This window comes from Lipotes vexillifer, unplaced genomic scaffold (assembly GCF_000442215.2).
Source record: "Lipotes vexillifer unplaced genomic scaffold, Lipotes_vexillifer_v1.1 scaffold1775, whole genome shotgun sequence".
In the NCBI taxonomy this organism is placed as follows: Eukaryota; Metazoa; Chordata; class Mammalia; order Artiodactyla; family Lipotidae; genus Lipotes; species Lipotes vexillifer.
This window is the reverse complement of record NW_006780221.1, coordinates 508,410-528,612: the sequence shown is the minus strand read 5'-3', so window position 1 is coordinate 528,612 and position 20,203 is coordinate 508,410. Positions and strand designations below refer to the sequence as shown.

Sequence of the window (20,203 nt, the reverse complement as noted above, 5' to 3'; positions counted from 1 at the left end):
GCGGGCGGCCCCCCGAGTCCCAGGCTGCCGCGAGTTTCTGGGCAGAGGTTTCTCCTCACTCTGTTCCCTCCCGGGGCTCTGTCTCAGGTTCCGGCCCCTGCCCCTACCCAGGTCCCCCTCCTCCCCCATTCTGCCCCCCTCCGGGCCCCCTAGCCCTCGGTGACTCCCTTCCGCCAGGTCACGTGATCGTTGCAGCCAGCCTTTCTCTCTCCCTCCAAAGAGCCGCAGTTTCCTTACCTGTAAAGTAGGGACAGGACTCTCTACCACATTTACCCAGAGCATGACAAAGCGAACAGGAAAGAGAAGATTCCATAACGTTTATTACTAATCATCATTCTTGTTGCTGGTACTCTTATTGCCGGTTCGTAGTGGGGGGAGGCGCGCATCCCCAGCGGTCTGGACTGGCAGCTGCTAAGAGCGCCCGCCCCCGCCCCCGCCCCGCCCCCCCCCGCCCCTCCTTGCTGGCCCCAGGCGGCGCCGCCTGAGGACCTGTCCCCTCTACCGCTGGCCGCCAGCGGCGGGACACGCACAGCCTCTGCTAGACCTACGGTGCGCGGCGACATGGCGGACGGCCACCGCCTCCTGCTGGAGAACGCGCGGCAAGTGGTGCTGGTGTGCGCCCGCGGCGAGCGCTTCCTGGCGCGGGACGCGCTGCGCAGCCTGGCGGTGCTGGAGGGCGCCAGCCTGGTGGTGGGCACGTAAGTGGCCGCGCGTTCTGGAGCTGCGGGCACCCCGGGTCGTGTGCTGGGGGGCACCGGTCAGCCAAGGCCCAGCTTGGTGCTCTTTCTGTAACTTGTGCGCTGTGGAGGGGAACGCGGTAACAGCCTTTTCGCACCCAGGCAGTCATTGGCACGCCTTTCTTTTAGGCGCCTGTTGCTAATGTATCTGGCCGCCTCCGGTTGTCATTCAGTTGAAGAAACCTCTCTCAAGCTGCACATCCCACTGGGGAGCGTCAAGATCCCGCTTCTGCTGATAAAATATAATTGCAGCAATCTGAAGGCATAGGGGTTCTCTCCAATGCTTCTTGAAGTGCGGACGGGGGACCACCTGACTCAGACGGCCTGAGATTTTTTTTTTTTAAAGACAGACTTCTTATGCCGCCCCCCCCATCCCCAGATCTTTTTTCTTTTTTTCAAGTTTTATTGAGATATAATTGGCATACAGCACTGTATAGATTTAAGGTGAACAGCACAATGATTTGACTTACATACATCATGAAATGATTACCAGTAAGTATAGTGAACATCCATCCTCTCATGTAGATACAAATTCAAAGAAGTAGAAAAAATTTTTTTCCTTGTGACCAGAACTCCTAGGACTTATTCTTTGAACAACTTTCATAAGTAACATACAGCAGTGTTCATTATATTTATCATGCTGTACATTACATCCCTAGTACTTATTTATCTTATAATTGGAAGTTTGTACATTTTGACTACCTTCATCCAATCCCCTCCACCCAGTCCCCACCTATCCCCAGGTCTTTTGAATCAGGATCTCTATGGGTGGAGTTCTGAGATCGGAATTTTTACAAAGCACGTCTCCCACCCCCTTCGTCTGCACCCCAAAGCTTGAGAACCACAGAAAACGTTCAGATGGCGATGGTTTGGGGTGATAGATAATTAAGATTCAGCCACCAGAAAGAGAGGACATTTTCAGTTATTTTCATTTACACTTCTGAGAATAAAAGAACAGCCAAAGTTTGGAAGGGTGGACTTGGAGTGGTAATGGGGGTTGGGTGCCCATCTGAATTGGAGAGCCTATGTCACTGCGATTACACAAGTCTCATCCCTTATCTGAGTCTGCTTACGGTTGTGTAAGAGCCCAGCTTTTAGGGACTCTGTATGTGTTTGTTTTTAATTAACAATGAAAAACATTCCCAGTGTTACTGTCAAAAACTTGTTAAAATGAGTTAACAGAATTGCATGGATGTAGGAACCTAGGGCTAGTTGATGGTCGTACTCCGCGGAGTTCTGAGGATACAGACCCGACCCCTACTGTCTTGCTCAGCTGAGCACTGCCCTCTTGCTCACAGGCACTCCAACATCCAGGATTGCTGTGCCATCTCTCATTATGGTGTCTACATTCCAGCCAGTAGGAAGTAGGCAGAGAAAACGATCCTATTGGCTAGAACGTAGTCACATGGCCACACCTGGCTGATGGGAGACACGGAAAGGTAGTCTTTATTCTGGGTGGTCATGCGTCCAGCTAAAATTTAGGAATCTAGCACTGTGGGAAAAGGGAACGTTGATCTTGGGGAACAATTAGCAATCTCTGCTACACCTGATTTGACTTTTTGCCTTGCATGTGGCTAGAGTCAATTTCCAAAGACACACACTCAAGAAGGAAATACAATAAATATTGACTGACACCAAAAGGCATCGATAACGTGATCATTGGTCAAAATTTTCACAATGTTTCCCCCAAAGTTCGTAATAATTTCTTGATTTTTGTTCAGAGATGGGTTCATAAAAGCCATCGGTCCTGCTGATGCTATCCAAAAACAGTTTTCAGAAGAAACATTTCAAGAAAGAATTGACTGTTCCGGGAAATGCATCTTGCCAGGTATTAACCTCTTTTTCAGTAAAGCCCTGAAAGCAGTTTTAGTAGTGTAAAGAGGAAGAGTAGTAGCTTGTTTTAAACAAGGTTTCACAATAATATGAAAATATAATAGCTACCATGTATTGAATTTCTACCAGTAAATGTCTAGCTGCTTTACAAACGCACTTTCATGTTGAATGAAACCTAACTGCCCTGGAAGGTATGTATCATTATCTACACGTTGCAGATTAGAACACTGATGTTTAGGGGTGAAATATCTTACCCAAGATCTCTAAACAGGTGAAGGGCAAGCTGGGAGTCACACCCATTCATTCACTCCACTTCTTCCCACTCATATGTTGAAGAGAACCAGCTGTGCTGGGCTTGGGTTCAAAAGCTGTTGGAAGAATTTTATTAATCCATGGCATAGGGGAGGCAAAGACAGCAAATCGCTCTCTGTAATTCCAGAATATACTCTAAATTTGTATAGAGTATGAAACAAAGGACCCATCTCCAGGCGACAAAACATAAACCAAGAAACCCTAGAGATTTCACTGAAGTTCATTTGTATCTTCAGTGATGGGTAACAGAATCAGTGTATTAACCATTATCTCCTACGTTTTCTATGTTTTATGGCTTTATGTAATCCTCTGAAACAAATTTCACAAATTTTGAGTTCTGCGCAAACACAGAGGCTAGGATTTATACTTGTGTGCTGTGCGCATCTGACAGCTTCTACTATCTGGCCCTTGGGGGTCAGGGGAGAAAGGGTGAAACCTCATGAGAAAGAGCAGAATAGGGTAGAGAATATATGGTAGGGACTTTTGATTTTACTTCGATCGGAACCACTAATGAGCCGTTTAATCCATAAGGCACTTTGAATGTTCTGGAAGGACAGACTTTACCAAATTGTACTGGGATAAACAAAAGTTTCAAGTGACCGTTTTATAGTTTCTCTTTAATTAAAATATTTTTCTTTCTTAAAGAAAGATTCATCTTTCTCATTTTATGCTTTTCCTGCTCAAAGTTGAGGGTAGGGATAGTATTATTCTTTTTCACACCCAGATTCTTCCTTGGTCCTATAGTCCTTGGTTTTGCTCAGCTAATAGATTTGACATCCTGTTTTAAAAGGTTGCTTGGGGAGCATGGATTTATTGGGCAAAAGGAGCTGTATTTCTTTAGGGGATATTTTCATCATGTTGAGTCACCCTCCTCCATTAGAGCCTTCTAGACCAGCCATGCAGGGAGTCTTCTTGGAGCCATGCAGACAAATTCTCCCTCTCCACCCTCCTCCAAGATGGCTGACCACCATCATGCTTTCCTAAGAACTGTATAGTAGAGTCTGCCTGCTGTCTAAGTGCTTTCTGTTTCTTCACTTTAAACGTGATTTGATTTATTGATTACAGGTTTAGTGGATGCACACACACATCCAGTATGGGCTGGTGAAAGAGTTCATGAGTTTGCGATGAAGGTAACTGCAATAAACAATGGCAAATCAAAATAAAGCACAAATATAGACGTGGTTTTCTAGAGTCCGTAGGCTGTTAGGCTTTACAGAAAATGTCTACATGTCTTTTTAACGGATATTTTTACTGGCTTGGACTATGGAAATAAATTACAACAAAATTAACCAATTTATAACTTGGTACCAAATCTTTATACTGTGCCCAGGGCTATCAGTCATTTCAAGTATAATAGTTTTCAAGATGTTTTAGCTGCCGAATCCTCCTTTTAAAATAGAGCTGACCTGCTTTGCTCACTAATTTCTCCTCTCTTTTCTTTTCCTCGTTCCATCCCTTGGTAGCCTTTGAAGGGACTCCAGGAAACAGTTTGAAAATCACCATTCATTGGGGTTAAACTTGGAAAAACATAATATTAATCACAAAAATAAAATGTCTTATATTGTTCCCACTTTTTTTCCAGAAAAATGAGACTTATTAAGAAACATAAATTGTAGTCTTTGTCAGTCATTAATTAGCTGCAGTCAACCCTCAAATCTCTGGTTTGAGCCATTTTCACATTGTTTATTTCCTTGTTTTTAGTAGACTTTATTTTTTAGAGCAGTTTTAGGTTCACGGAACAATTGAATGAAAGGTACAGAGATTTCCCATATACCACTGCTCCCTGCCCCCTGCCCAAAGCACAGCCTTTTCCATTTTCAACATCCCTGACCAGAGTGGTACATTTGTTACCATGGATGAACCTACATTGACACATCATTATCACCCAGAGTTCATAGCTTTTATTACTTTTATACTTTTGGTGTTGTGCATCCTTTAGGTTTGGGCAAATGTATAATGACATGCCCCCCACCATTGTAGTATCATACAGAGTAATTTTACTGCCCCAAAAATCTCTGCTCTGCCTATTCATCCCTGTCTCCCCCCAGTCCCTGGCAACCACTGATCTTTCTACTGTCTCCATAGTTTTGGCTTTTCCGGAATGTCATAGACTTGGAATCCTACAGTACGTAGCCTTTTCAGGTTGATGCCTCCGTGTTTTTTCTTCACACTGTTTTTTAAAAACCTGTGCAGCTGGGCTTCCCTAGTGGCGCAGTGGTTGAGAGTCCGCCTGCCGATGCAGGGGACGCGGGTTCATGCCCCGGTCCGGGAAGATCCCACATGCTGTGGAGCGGCCGGGCCCGTGAGCTGTGGCTGCTGGGCCTGTGCGTCCAGAGCCTGTGCTCCGCAACGGGAGAGGCCACAACGGTGAGAGGCCCGCGTACCACAAAAAAAAAAAAAAAAAAAAAAAAACCTGTGCAGCCTAACAGCTAAATTGGATTATTTCAGAAAAAGAAAAAATTTCTTCAAAAATTGTCTACCTTTCTCAACAATCTAGAACTTTTTTAAGACTTTCTTAAATCATTGAATTTCAGAGCCAGAAATCAACCTTAGAGATTTACGGTCCAATTCTCTCATTCGATGATGCAGAAAGTGATGCAAAAAGGGCCGAACCCATCAGGTGTTTTGTTTTGTTTTTTTAACATGAAATGAATGAAGATCATTTATTATAAAACCATTGAAACTTTCCTTAAAAGCTCGAGTTTGCAATAACTTGAACATGACAGAATTAAGAACAGAAGGGAAGGGTGTGACTAAGGGAGCCCCGCAGGCGGGCACTCTTTGTTTGCAGCACAGTCCCTGCTGCCCAGAGTAACAGGGGTCCAGTGGGATCCCAGAAGGAGCCTCTTTATTTGCTTGAGTGACAGAGGTCAGGCCTGAAACTCTAGGTGGCCAAATACTGAGGGGTGGAAATGCTCTGGGTCTCTTAGTGAGGACTTGAATAACCACAGTGAGGTCCCTAATCGCCTAAGCTTTGCTTTCTTATAGGTACCGAGACTAGCTGGTACACACCGAGACTGACTGGGTTGTTAAAATACGGAAATACTTTTGTACCTGTTGGTAAACTGTCGCTAGCCTGAGGCCCCAAGTCCTCCCCACGTCTTCCATTTCTGCCACCCCAGTCCCTTCCTGAAACAGATCTGACCCCTGCAACTCCCCACCACCCTGGTAGAGTAGGGACTTCCAGAACTGTGTGCCCCACCATCCTTCCTGATCGGTTGGTGCCTGTGCCATATCGATTGTCAGTCATGTCGAATATCACCCCTGTACGTAGGTTCTGTAGAGCTGCCTGCAACCTCCCTGCATTTTGTAGACCTAAGGGTGAACCGTGTGTTCAGTTGGCAGGAGCCACATACATGGATATCCACCAGGCTGGAGGAGGGATCAACTTCACGGTGGAGCGCACGCGCCAGGCCTCGGAGGAGGAGCTGTTCAGTTCCTTCCAGCAGCGGCTTGGGTGCATGATGAGGGCGGGGACAACGCTGGTGGAGTGCAAGAGCGGATACGGCCTCAGCCTGGAGACGGAGCTCAAGATGCTACGCGTGATTGAGCGCGCCCGGCGGGAGCTGGACATCAGCCTCTCACCCACTTACTGCGGGGCTCACTCGGTGCCAAAGTAACCTCAGCCGAAGGGACCAGGGTTTAACTCAGGGTACTGAGAACGCAGAAGGGCTCATGTGGTGCCTAAGTGGGGCTGCGTTCTCCAGGGAGTGAAGGTGCACCAGCACATTAGCTCTTGCAGAGGGACCAGTAGAGCCTTTGGAAAGGTGTTCTGATTCCAACCTTCAGGCATCTCACACACATGGGTTTAGGAAGGCGGGTCCCACCAGACCCATTCGTTTGCAACTCCCTTAATAGTGAAGGAAGAGGAGATGTTCAAAACTCTTGGTTAACAAAAGGAAATTCCCCTGATAGGCCCTTTAAAATGACAGATTTTTTTTTTTTTTTTTTTTTTTTTTTTTTTTTTTTTTTTTTTTTTGCGGTACGCGGGCCTCTCACTGCCGTGGCCTCTCCCGCTGCGGAGCACAGGCTCCGGACGCGCAGGCTCAGCGGCCGTGGCCCACGGGCCCAGCCGCTCCGCGGCATGGGGGAGCCTCCCAGACCGGGGCATGAACCCGTGTCCCCTGCATCGGCAGGCGGACTCTCAACCACTGCGCCACCAGGGAAGCCCCAAAATGACAGATTTTAATTTAAATAGTTTCCCATGGCAGTGAGCCCAAAGACACTTCAGGAATTGAGTAACACCCCGTGGGAGGTAGATCAAATCTTGACGTCAAGATGACGTAGGGAGGTTTTTATTTTTGTTCATCTGTTTGCTTGTTTAGCAGCAAACATTTTTGTTTTAATGCTGTAAATGTTTTTTTCAGCTTTCCTCTTTATCTAGAAAGTACCTCCTGTATGGATTTGCTGTAGAGAATCTCTCCCCTTCTGCTTCTGCATCTCATCCATCCCGGAATTACTAGATCAGAAGGCCCGCAGTCCCAGAACCAAACGATCCAAAAGAAATCCAGGACTTGAAAATTCACAGGCGTCTCCAAAGTCTTAGTGCAGTTTTAAGTTGTGATAACTAACTTAGATCATAAATGCTGCAGGCTTACAAAAATGGTTTAATCACATAAATAGCCCATTTAATTAAGTCATATTAATAAGTTAATTAAATCTTTTAAGGTTAATCATTAAAAAAATTTTACATTTATTTAGTTCTGTGAACTCTGACAAAATTTTAATGTTAATATTTCATTTACCATCTTTAATCAAAGGAGCTAAAAAAATTAACGTTGAAATTATTATGAAAAATTTACAGAACTAAGTAGAAAGGAAATATAAATACTTAATATTTCAAATGATGTTTGTTGTATGTTTTTAGCATTTATACTTCTGAAATTATTATGGCTTGAAACTGCACTAAGACTTTTGGGATATCCTGTCTATTATAGTCTGTTTTTTTTTTTTTTTCAGTAGGAAAGACAATGTGACATGGCAGAAAAGTCTCAGGCTTTGGAGGGACACCAGACCTGGGTTCGAGTCTAGCTTAGCTACTTCCAGCTGGGTGATTTTGAGTTAAGTTTTGATCACTTAACTTTTCTGAACATGAATTGCTTATCTGTAAACCAGCTAAATAACACGCTTATCCTATATGGTTGTCTCGAGAATTAGAAACAGCATATATAAGTACGTGTCTCCTCAGAGCCCACCTCTGTCTACCCACCCAGATGGTTTTTGCTAAGAGCCTTCTGTGTGCCAAACACAAGGCTAAAGTTTTACAGAAAATTTCTCCATCTGCCAGTGAGCCTCTGACGTCTGATCTTGATCCCCGAAGATAAAGCCTGAGGCCCAGAGGATGCCAAATGACGTCTACATCATGAGTCCAAAGTTATATGGCTAGCAAGTGGCGCAGCTCTGTGTCTGACTTCAAAAGCCCAGACCTTTCTCATATATAACTACCCCAGAATCTTAGAATTTCAGGGCCTCCTACTATCTTCTTCCCCTATGTCTGATGAGGCAGAAAGCCTTAGGCAGATGCTTCTAGAAACAGTGTGGAGGAAGAAAAAGTCAGGGTAATAGCTTGGCCCAGGTAAGGGGCTCACGGTTGGGTTGTCAGGGAAGCATCCAGCATGTCCTCTACGTGTCCTTGACAAGAAGATTCAGTTTTTCAGCCAGGTGTTCCCAAAGGCAACCCAGATGTGCCAGAATGGATGAACCATCTGAGTCTCTGCCTATAGGGTCAGTGTATGCAGAAGTCTTATCAATACCTCTGCTATGTAGCCTCATCCCGATTGCTAAGAGTCCTGAGTTATAGCTTTGATCTTCTCTTTACCTTTCTGAGGCTTGGGGTCATTTACCTACAATTTCTCAGGTTCCCCAAGTGCCAAAAAAACCCTTTCTCCAATTTAAAAAAAAAAAAAAAAGTGCCCACGGTAATCTCACTTTCTTCTTCCCTCAGAGGAAAAACTGCTACTGAAGCCGCTGATGACATCATCAATAACCACCTCCCAAAGCTGAAGGAACTTGGCAGAAATGGGGAAGTACACGTTGACAATATAGATGTGTTCTGTGAGAAGGGCGTCTTTGATCTCGATTCCACCAGAAGGATTCTTCAAAGCGGGAAAGATATAGGGTTACAGATTAACTTCCATGGGGATGAACTCCACCCAATGAAGGCTGCTGAGGTATGGGTGACCTTTTGCTTTTCCTTTGTCAACACTCGTGCTGTGGAAAACTTAATGAGTTTGTTCAAAGGAAGGAGTAACCATCTGAAAAGATAGAGAATGGGGAAATTTGTTTGAAATATGTGCAGGTTGGTGTGGTTGAGCCTTGGAATCTCAGACTTTTTTGCTGATCATTTACTTTGATTATTTCCTGCTGGTGATACTAGTAGAAAAAAGAAGTACCTTTGTGATCTCATTTACTAAATTCACAGCCTATTTTGATTGGCACACAAAGCCACCCTAGCTCAGTCTGGTAATTTCACATGTAGCTTCTAGGGTCTTTCTGTGGCAGCATCCAGAGGACTTTTAGTGGAGCATACCATTAATAGCCACAGGATGATTTTCAAATCTATGTGTCTTTTCCAGATTAATTTATCCATGCTTTCTACAAATATTTGAGTATCTGCTGTGTGCCGGGCATTGTTCTAGGCACTGAGAATTCAGCAGTAAGATACACAAAATCCCTGCAGTTGGGGGTCTAGCTCTTTCCTCTAAGCCCTAGAGCTACATAAACAACTGCCCTTGGGGCATAAATACAGATGTAGCCAGTCTACGTGTGTCTCGACCACCACGCGTTCAATATGATCTCTTAATATCACGTCCATATCTTGCCCCGTGTTTCCTGCTCCAGTGAATGATGTCATTATCCATCTGTTGCCTAAGTCGAGACCCCGGATATCATTTTGACTCCTCCCTCCCCCCACCTACTGCATTTCAGCCAACCAGCAAGTCCTCCCAATTCTCCTCCTAAATATCTCTGGATCCACTTCACCACACTGCCGACTTCAGATCACCGAGCTTGTGCTCGTGAGAGGTAGTTGGCAAGAAATCTTAATAATAGAGTGCTGTTTATTTTTGCAGGAAAAACCATTTGCTGGCACATTATTGATTTGTTGTTGCTGTTGGTGAAACTTCTGTCTGTCTCTCTGCCCATTCTGTTTAGCTCGGGGTGGAACTGGGAGCCCAGGCAATCAGTCACCTGGAAGAAGTGAGTGATGAAGGCATTGCTGCCATGGCAGCAGCCAGGTGCTCTGCTGTCCTCCTGCCCACCACGGCCTACATGCTGAGGTGAGGTTGTTTCTCCCCCCAACATGAGAGCTGCAAGTATAAGCTGTGGAGACACAGACTTCCAAGATGGCCAAATATTCATCACCCTTACAAATCCCTTAAAAATGCAGATCAGGGGCTTCCCGGGTGGCGCAGTGGTTGCGAGTCCGCCTGCCGATGCTAGGGGACACGGGTTCATGCCCCGGTCCGGGAAGATCCCACATGCCGTGGAGCAGCTAGGCCCGTGAGCCATGGCTGCTGAGCCTGCACGTCCGGAGCCTGTGCTCCGCAACGGGAGAGGCCACAACAGTGAGAGGCCCGCGTACCGCAAAAAAAAAAAAAAAAAAAAATGCAGATCGGGAAAACTTAGCTCATGGAAGATGCTAATACTGGTATGATATTTGTAATGAATTACCCCAGGGAAGGAGCTTAGACCCAAATTGTGTTTGAGTGGTGGGATTACTGGGGAGAGTGGCGCTTTCTTTTTCTTTCTTCCTCATTTTTGGAATTTTCCAATTAAAAATCAATATGCATTACTTTTATAATTAGAAAACAGTGATATAGGCTTTATACTTTAAAAAACATGCATAAGATATTAGGGATATTTCACAGTATTCTGAATCTGAATGAGCTGCTTTCTAAGAGGATACAAGTGGGGACCATAATCCTCATAAATCCTGGGAGTGGGAGGAAAGAGGAGATGTCTAAGTATATTTTGTGGCATCTCCCCGGGGATTTGGCTGTGTGCCCTCAGTGGATTGAGTCCATGTAGTCCATCTTTTATCACGGCCATTGCTCCAGTTCAAATATGAGACCTGAGGTCTCCTGACTCATTGAACCGCTTCCATGACAGCCACCGAAGTTGTGGTCAGAAGGTCCAGCATTCAAGAGGCAGTTGATTTCCTCTTAGGACTGGGTGCTTTCTCTGCGGTTGTGATACATGGTTTTTTGTGGGGAGGGGTGTGATTCCGCAGTTATGGCCTTAGGACAGTGGTTCTCAAACTTGGAGTGATTTTGCTCCTCAGGGGATATTTGATAGTATCTGGAGACATTTTTGGTTGTCACAACTAGGGGGTGTCACTGGCATCTAGTGGGTAGAGGCCAGAGATGTTGCTAAACATCCTACAGTGCACGGGAAAACCTTCTACAACAAAGAATCATCCAGTCCAAGATATTAATTGTGCTGCGATTGAGAAACTCTGCCTGAGGGATTGGAAAAACAGGTTCAAGTAAATTTTATAAGGGAGAAGAAAGGAATATTGCAGTGCTTTTTTCAAATTTATTATGATTTTATACACATATATAAAATACTATACATTTTTCTTATTACTATTCTCTTTTTTTTTGTTTTGTTTTGTTTTTGCGGTACACAGGCCTCTCACTGTTGTGGCCTCTCCCATTGCGGAGCACAGGCTCCGGACGCGCAGGCTCAGCGGCCATGGCTCACGGGCCCAGCCGCTCCACAGCATGTGGGATCTTCCCAGACCGGGGCACAAACCCGTGTCCCCTGCATCAGCAGGCAGACTCTCAACCGCTGCGCCACCAGGGAAGCCCTACTATTCTCTTAAAGAGTAGACATAATGTAGGTTACAGTCAGGAAATATCCATCAATAACTATTCTCAGTATGATCAGCTGCTTTTCTTGCAAATCTCAATAGTCATCAGAGTCATCAATCAAGACTTAATCTGGTTAATTTTCCACCACCCAAGGAATAAATTTTTACAAAAGAAAAGGATTCCTTTAACTCACCTTGAATCTCTTAAGACAGAGCAAAAATCTGAGACCTGCGGTGCTGGAGGGCAGTTCAGCATTAAAAGTCTGCACTTTGTCCCTATGCCAGTGGCAGCTGCCACGTGCCATCACCACAAGATGGGTTTAACATCCTGTTTGGATGACGGGGCAACCAAAGAGAAAGCCACGCTCTTCTCTGGCTTCTCTGTTTCTGTATTTCTCTGATCTCTCCATCAGGAGGAACCTGCAGGTTTCCCCGCTGTGCCCTGAACTCTCTTGACTCTCATTTCCAGAATAACCATTGCCTTATGCCACTCAAGGGCTTCTTTTAATCATTATTTTATGCATCTTTGTGTATAATATTTAAATTTATTCAGGACACATTCACCTTAGTTTATCTGGAGCCCCCTTTATAATTTTACTGCCTTGTACATACATATATTTTTCCTCCTTAATTAGTTCGGGAAAGGGAGGGGAGGCCGTCAGAGTGACCGGCAGGGAAATTTTAACGTCTACCCTTTCCTCACTCTGTATCTCTGCTTCACCCACCTCTCTCACGCATTGTCCTAGCAGAGAAACACTATTTTAAGTGGTCCTGGAAACTGCCTGTCGTAGACTGGGAATGCTTCAAGGGCAAGTGTCACCTCTGTACCCCCAATCCTTGATTAATTTCTGTATTCAACACGCGTGTTGGGGGCCCACTACTTGTCAGGCACTGTTCTAGGCACTGTGGATCCAGCCACAAGTAAAACAGAGTCTTGTCCTCAAGGAGCTTACATTCTAATGGGGAGAGACAGACAACGTGCAAACCGACCAACGAACACAGAAAATGTCAGGTGATGCTTGGTGCTGTGAAAACAATCCAGGTGAGACGAGAGGATAGAGAGTGTTTGAGGGGAGGGTGCTGTGTTTTTAGGGTGGTCAGGGAAGGCTTTTGGAGGAGGGGACATTTGGGCAGAGACCTCCAGGAAGTGAGGGAGCAAGCCCTATCTGGGGGAAGGGGCCGGGATAACTAGAAGAGTGTTCTGAGTGGATGGATGGTGAGTTCAGTGGTAGAAATGCCCTGAGAGTATTTGAGGAACAGCAAGAGTGAGGCCAGAGAGGCACAAGCCAGGCAGTGAGAGATAGGAGACGAGGCTAGAAAGAGGGGCAGTTCTTGAAGGGCTGAGTTCATGGTGCAGATAGCAAGCCCACGGGAAGACACTGAGAGTGGTTAAAAGCACGGTGACATGATCTAACTTATTTTTCTAAAAAACCCCTCTGGCTGCTAGGAAGAGAATATATTTTAAGGGGCTTGAGGGTAGAAGCAGGAAAGCCAGTTAGGATGGTCTTAACAAATATCCTAGCAAGCAATGATGGTGACTTGGATCCAAGGTGGTAGCAGAGGGATATAAAAATGAGTTGGATTCTGGATATAGTTTTAAGGGGAAGCCAACAAGATTTTCTGATGGGTTGGATGTGGACTGTGAGAAATGACTCAAGGATGACTCTGAGGCTTTAGTACCTGGCACAGAGCTTTCACTAATGGGATGGTTTTAGAATGAATGGCTGAATTAATGACCAGGCAAGTTTTATTGATCTCCATGTGTTAGATACCATATGCTTTTCACTGAAGCTGCCAAGAAGTCCCTGTATTTTGGGGAGAAAAGAAAACTGAAGTGCAATGAAAACACAATAATAAAAAATTAAAGAATTCCTTTAACAAAACATAATCAATCAGCTATTAATACCAGGCACTGTACTGGTACTAGAGACACAATGGTGAATAAGACACACATGGTCCTTCACGGAATTTGCAGTCTAAGCATATGAAACATGATAAATGAATAGACAGTAATACCTATAGAGGTAATGAAAAGGATAATCACTTCTGGCTGAGTGACCAGGGAAAGTGAGCATGGGTGGCTGAGATGTGAGCTGGGCCTGGGAATATGAATGCATTTCAGGGAGGGGTGGATATTCTAGGCAAGGAGAATGGCAGACTCAGAAATGTACAAATAGAAAACCCCAGTGGTTCAAGTGCAGTATTGGGTAGGGCAAGGATGAGAAAGGAGGCCCTGAAAGAAGTGTGGGCTCAGTTTGTGGGGAGCCTTGAATGCCAAACTTAGGTCGACTTTGTATAAAACATAAATAGAACCTACTCTGAGCACAGAATTATTATTATTATTAATTATTAATTATTAATAATAAATTTATTCTATTCTTTGCCATATTTAGTACACTCCTAGAATATAACAGTATCATTCATTCATTCAATCAAAAATATTAATTAGCCAGAGACAGGACTGGGTGCTGGGACAAATTATAAGAAAAAGAAATAATCCTTTCAGTGATCCTTAGCCCCTGCTGGACTTGCCAGCAGAGGGGCAGGTGTAATAGTCTTAATATTTTACAACCAACCGATCAATCAAATTGAACTTAAGGCTAGAGTAGGGTCTCAAAGGAGGGGTCAGGGTTACCCTCAGCAGCTTTATTTAAAGACAGCTCCTGGGCAGTACAGGTTCATAATGGCTGAGGACCAGTCCACTATCATTGTCATGAAACAATAGCTATTGTTTCTAAAATGGAGGGGTGTGGGGTGCTGGGGAAGCCAGAGGAAATGAGGGCCAACAAGGTGACTGGGAAGGCTTTCCAGCGGAGGTCTCTCCTTGACCAAACTTTATTCAGGCTCCTCTGAGCCCCTCTCTCCACTAAACCTCAATCTTGCCTATAAACCTACAGGCTCTTGGCACAAATGATTTTATTCACCCAGCTTCCCCAACATTATGAGACTTGAACAAACACTGGCATAGTTTCTAACAGCTCCAGGATGCCTCCCTAGAATGAGCCCAGGCCCCCTTAGAATACCTGTCTGAGAAAGCCCAACCTGCCAGGAAAATTAACTGTTTGTTCCAGTAAAACCTGGTGATAGGCAGATAGGCCTCTGAACTTCCTCTTAGAGCAGTTACTTTAAAAAGCTTGCAAGGGCTTCCCTGGTGGCGCGGTGGTTGAGAGTCCGCCTGCCGATGCAGGGGACACGGTTTGTGCCCCGGTCCGGGAACATCCCACATGCCGCAGAGTGGCTGGGCCTGTGAGCCATGGCTGCTGAGCCTGTGCGTCCAGAGCCTGTGCTCCGCAGCGGGAGAGGCCACAACAGTGAGAGGCCCGCGTACCACAAAAACAACAAAAAACAACAAAAAAAGCTTGCAAGGAGGTCAGGGAGATACCCAATCCAGGAAGAAGCACAAATATGTTACATATTAGTTTCTTGGGCCTTCAAAAATTTAAAGGACCTATAAAATGTTTGAGACCCCCCTCCCTCCCAAAAAAAGGAGAGGGAGAGATATGAACAAAAAATTGTAAAATGTTAATTTAAAAAGCATTATTTAAACCTCATTGTTTATATTTGGGAGTCAAAAAAAGTTTATTACATTTGAAAACAACTTTAAGTTTTCTTCCTTTGCAAGAATCTCTGAATATATATAAAGATTGTCATGATAATCCCAAATTTAAAAAGCCATAGCCAAGTGATTTCAAAAGCAGGCTGATAAAAATCAGGAGTCCTGGGGTTCTGCTGGACGCCACCACTAATCACTTAATCTTGAGTTTCTGTTTCTTCTTCCAGAACACGAAGGGGTTGGATATCTTTAAGTCTGCTTCAACTCTGAACATCTGTTCTTCAAAAGTTCCACTTTTAGAGACTGACATCATTTTTTTCTCTCTCCTTAGACTGAAGCAACCTCGAGCCAGGAAAATGTTAGATGAAGGGGTAATAGTCGCTCTGGGCAGCGATTTCAACCCTAATGCGTATTGTTTTTCAATGGTAATTATTTTTAATGTGCCTTTCATAGTCTATGAAACTTCTACCAAGCATATAAATAATTTAAAAATATTTCACTAACTGTTAAAATGTTTCAAAGATCTGAAAAGATTTTCCTGTGAAACAAGAAAAGAGTGTCGACAGCAGTGTAATTGGATGTTTCTGTGCCACTTGAATGCCTCCAGGCTGAGAGAGAAGAGAGAAAGTTCTATTGATACTATGCTTTGATGCAGCCTTTGGGCATTGTGGTTTTACTGTAACCTATTTTCCCCTCTCAGAATTGCATAAGCTCAAGGAAGTTTAGTAAGTTTTAGTAAGTAAATGTGGAGGTGAGCTTCATCTTACACAGTAAGTGGCCTTGAAAAGTAATAAATAAATATTAAATACATATAGGGGGTGGGTGGGTAAGTAATCTCTATAATAAACGAATCTTTCCCAAAGCGTAAGAATCTTTACGTGTAAATGTAAATTTAACTTTTCTCATACTAATTTAGCCAGCTCCACTTATACATTTAACTATCATTATTTGTTGTGCTGTGTTGAGAAATGTCCTAGGTGGCAGCTGCCGTTTTGTTGCTTTTCTCCAGTGCTTTTCTTTTCCCGTCTTAGCCGATGGTCATGCATCTGGCCTGTGTGAACATGAGAATGTCCATGCCCGAGGCCTTGGCCGCTGCCACCATCAATGCCGCTTATGCCCTGGGAAAATCTCACACTCATGGATCTTTGGAAGTAGGCAAACAGGGAGATCTCATTATCATCAATTCATCCAGGTGAGTGTTCTCCCAGCTGAGCCATTTTATTGTATGCCCACAGTAATATGGAGACTTGGTTTAAATCCCTTTTCCACTGATTATTAGTGTCAGGCTCTGTATAAGCTCAGCAGCTACCCAGTCTTCTTAGTGTCACCCCTTTCTAAGCAAAAACTCTCCCTCCAGGTCCTAAACTGCAGGGTAGACCAACTTTTCTGGTCTCTTCATTCATCTTATATCTTTCATAGATCTCCAGGTTTCTGCTCTGTTTACCTGGACTTTGGACTTGTGCCCTCTGGCCTGTGTTTGTTTTTCTTCCCGGGTTCTGACCTTTTCTGCTTGTGTTGGGCCACGCAGGTCCCAGCTCTGGCTTGTCATCCTGGTTCTGATTCATTACCTCTCTGACTTCTCATCCCTGCTGGATCCCAGAAGCCTTGCTTCAGTTTTCCTGCCTCTTGTTTTGTATTACTCACTCACAGCCTGCTGCCACCTGGGCTTCCAGTGTAACAAGCTGAGTTTTATTGTTCTAAATCTTTTTTTTTTTTTTTGCGTTATGCGGGCCTCTCCCTGTTGTGGCCTCTCCCATTGCGGAGCACAGGCTCCGGACGCGCAGGCTCAGTGGCCATGGCTCACGGGCCCAGCCGCTCCGCGGCATGTGGGATCTTCCCGAACCGGGGCACGAACCCGCGTCTCCTGCATCGGCAGGCGGACTCTCAAGCACTGCGCCACCAGGGAAGCCCCTGTTCTAAATCTTAAAGCTGTGAATCCTATGGTGTCTGGACCCTAGCAAGCCTCTGCCAGGCCTTGGACCTCATGTTCAACAGAAGAGAGTGGCTCCATCATAATTCTACTCTCAAGGGTCATAAGCCATTGTCTCTATCGAGAGTGATGCTGGTGTTACCACTCATGCATCATTTAACTGAAGCAAATTTTTTTTTTTTTACTGTTCCAATAACACTTTATTTATGGACATTGAAATTTGAATTTTATATAATTTTTATGTCACAGAATATTATTGTCTTTGTTGTTCACTTTAAGTCATAATTTAGAAAACCCCAAACAAGACTGTCTTAGCTCAAGAACAATAAAAAGCAAGCAGCAGGCCAGATTTGGCCCACAGACCACAGTTTGCCAACTGCTAGTCCAGAGCAGTGGTTCTCAAAGTGCAGTCCCAGCAGCAAGGGCATCCTCTGAGAATTTGTTGGAAATGCAACTTCTCAGGCCTCTTGGACAGTCTACCAAACCAGAAACTCCAGGAGTAGGCCTAGCATCTCTGTCTTAAAAAGTCTTCTAGGTGAAAAAGATACATGCTAAAGTTTGAGAAGCACTGATCTAGAGTCATTGTTCTAATGTGAATCAAGTATTTTAAGATCAAATACTTAATATCATTAAACAATATTGGATTTATCATAGACTAATTATCATAGTACTCTACCATTTTTTAAAAAGCCCAAATATTAACTACTAAGTATAAAAAAATTTTTAGAGAATGTATTTTGAAATTAGCATTTATTGACAGAGTGATAATTTTGACTTGTATCCGTTTATGTTTGATTTCTTTCTAGATGGGAGCATTTGATTTACCAGTTTGGAGGCCATCACGAATTAATTGATTATGTTATAGCTAAAGGAAAAGTCATCTATAAAAAATGATTGATCTGTAAGGAAAGAGCACACTGTTCTACTGTTTAAGTCAATACAGTTATATTAAAAGTTAAAATACCTTAGTAGTTTACCAGAATGATGTCACTTAAATCTATTTCTGTATTTTGTTTATCCACTTGAAAAACCCAGGGGATTCACTTATTTTAACATGTGCACCTGGACGTATAAGCAAGTAAACCATTTGTGATGATAATCTCAAAGGATTAAATTACTTCACAAAGATTTTCTATACATATTCTGCAGATTAATATGAAGGAGTATCACAGAAATGCCTTTGTGGGGAAATGCAGATTGGCAAATAGGTGGACATGGCTTAAAATTCCCATTTTGCTTCTACTTTTCAAGTTTCAATTCTTAAACTATATTTACTGAAAATTGCGGGGGGGAGTGGGAAATCCAAGTCAAATGCCACAAACTAAGCTAAAATGTAGCCATCTGTAATAAGCAAATAGTTTTTCTTTTCCCCACACAGTGTGTCTTTCTAGATGCTCTTCGAATGCATTAGGGTCCTCTGAGGGAGGGTGTTCTTCTGTTTTCTTCTCAACCCTTGCAATAGAGCTTCACAGCAGAGCTCAGGACTTGTCATTTTGTACACAAGTATAGGGACCTTCTTGTAATGGATGCATTTTGACCAAATCCAATAATGTAATTTTTAAAACAGTTTTAAACTTTTTGATTCTTCACATTACAAATGTATAAAAAAATCTATAGCTTTCAATAAATATTTGCTGTCACTATTATTGTTGTTGTTTACAGCCCTGGAAGCCAGTCAGTGGTGTCTATTAGAACCTTTTAGGAAATGAACAAATTACAGAAGAAAGTGGATTACTTAAAGAAAAAGTGGATGATTATATAAATGAGTGTTTCTAAAGCCATGTGTTTACTTGAAATGTTTTTAAACGCTTTGATCATTCTTACAATCACAACTGCATGATAAAACTTTGTCCTATTTATGAAGAAATGACTAGAGAAGTAAACATTAAGTACCCAAATTATCACCTATTTCAAGTTAATAGAGCCTGAACCAATGAGGCTTTACTGTATTCAACATAGATCAACTCAAGATACCCCTTGTCAGAAGGTTAAGGGTAACAGTGCACATCGCTATCACGGGCTAGTAGCATGGGGTACCTGGAGCTCTGCCCCTCACATGCCTGGTGAAGAAGCCGTGAGCGGGTGTGGGAAAGCACGAGTTGCTGTGGGAGACGCCTCCCCTATGACCGGTTTCCTAGTCGATGGTGGGAGTTTGGGATGCAGGAGGTCCATATAAAGGCCAAAACTAAAGATTAGGTCTGTCCTGGAACCCAGGCCATGTAGAAGTATATCCTTATAACTACGGAATAAAAAGGTGGAGCACTTCCTATTTTCTTTCTAGGAGATACTCACTCTACACAAGTAGTGTTCATGTCTTTTTTGAATGAAAGCAGAAGATACCCACCTGGAACTGCTTTAGTCCTCCCAGACCAGTGTCCTGTAAGCTCTTGCAACTCATAGGAGCTGGCTAGAAATGCAGAACTTCAGTTCTACTCCAGACCTGCTGAAAAAGAATCTGGTCTTAACAAGCCCACAGGTATTTGTATGCCCGTTCAAGTCTGAGAAGGGCTGTGGTCTAGACCCTAGCCACATGGACCTTCACACTGTGCCTCAAAATCGCCATTTGTTTTTGCTGCTCCAGGCCTTGCAGCACCGTTCCCACTGCCTGGAGTGCTTGCCCTCTCTTCTCTAAGTGGGAAGTCAGAGCTCGTCACTGCCCCCCACGCCAAGCTCCCATCCCTCTATGATAGCCTCTATAGCATTGCAATCAAACTGTCTTTCCCTTTAGATTGTGTGTTAGTAGAGGGCAGGGGCCTGGTCATGTCCCCAGGATCTACTGTAGTGACTAGTTCATAGTAGGCGATCAGTGAATGAATTAATGAATGGCTGCACAAGCAGACAGACGGTCCTAGTGAAAACTGCTTATTAAAACACACTCAGCAGGCCAACCCAGGAATGCAGTGTTAAGGAAAATACTTGTTATGTATATTGGAAAAAGCATATGAATTCCTGAATATAATGGATGATGCTTACGGGGGAGTAAAGTGGAAAAGTGAAACCCAGCGAGAAACAATTCCATGGCTGGG

At 43.9% G+C, this 20,203-nt stretch overlaps 2 protein-coding genes across 2 annotated transcripts in view; one reads left to right on the top strand and one right to left on the bottom strand.

Annotated features, from left to right (window-relative positions):
• CCDC38 (coiled-coil domain containing 38) overlaps nucleotides 1–563 on the bottom strand; it is a 42,215-nt gene extending 41,652 nt beyond the window's left edge. Inside the window, 1 exon segment of the mRNA XM_007453351.1 lies at nucleotides 351–563. Within this exon segment, the coding sequence (XP_007453413.1) occupies nucleotides 351–563 (213 nt within the window).
• On the top strand, nucleotides 538–18,334 carry AMDHD1 (amidohydrolase domain containing 1). Its single transcript, XM_007453348.1, has 9 exons — nucleotides 538–698; nucleotides 2,459–2,565; nucleotides 3,948–4,012; nucleotides 6,221–6,498; nucleotides 8,827–9,052; nucleotides 10,035–10,159; nucleotides 15,579–15,672; nucleotides 16,279–16,439; nucleotides 17,984–18,334. The coding sequence occupies exons 1-9, from the start codon at nucleotides 562–564 to the stop codon at nucleotides 18,069–18,071; spliced, it is 1,281 nt and encodes a 426-aa protein (XP_007453410.1). The 5' UTR covers nucleotides 538–561; the 3' UTR covers nucleotides 18,072–18,334.
• Nucleotides 18,335–20,203: the final 1,869 nt, after the last annotated feature.

Bases quoted from the DNA above. Each gene is read 5' to 3' on its own strand.
- AMDHD1 (XM_007453348.1), top strand. From the start codon at position 562: ATGGCGGACGGCCACCGCCTCCTGCTGGAGAACGCGCGGCAAGTGGTG. The intron at 2,566-3,947 runs GTATTAACCTCT...TATTGATTACAG, and splicing joins CGGGAAATGCATCTTGCCAG to GTTTAGTGGATGCACACACA. The intron at 6,499-8,826 runs GTAACCTCAGCC...TTCTTCCCTCAG, and splicing joins GGGGCTCACTCGGTGCCAAA to AGGAAAAACTGCTACTGAAG.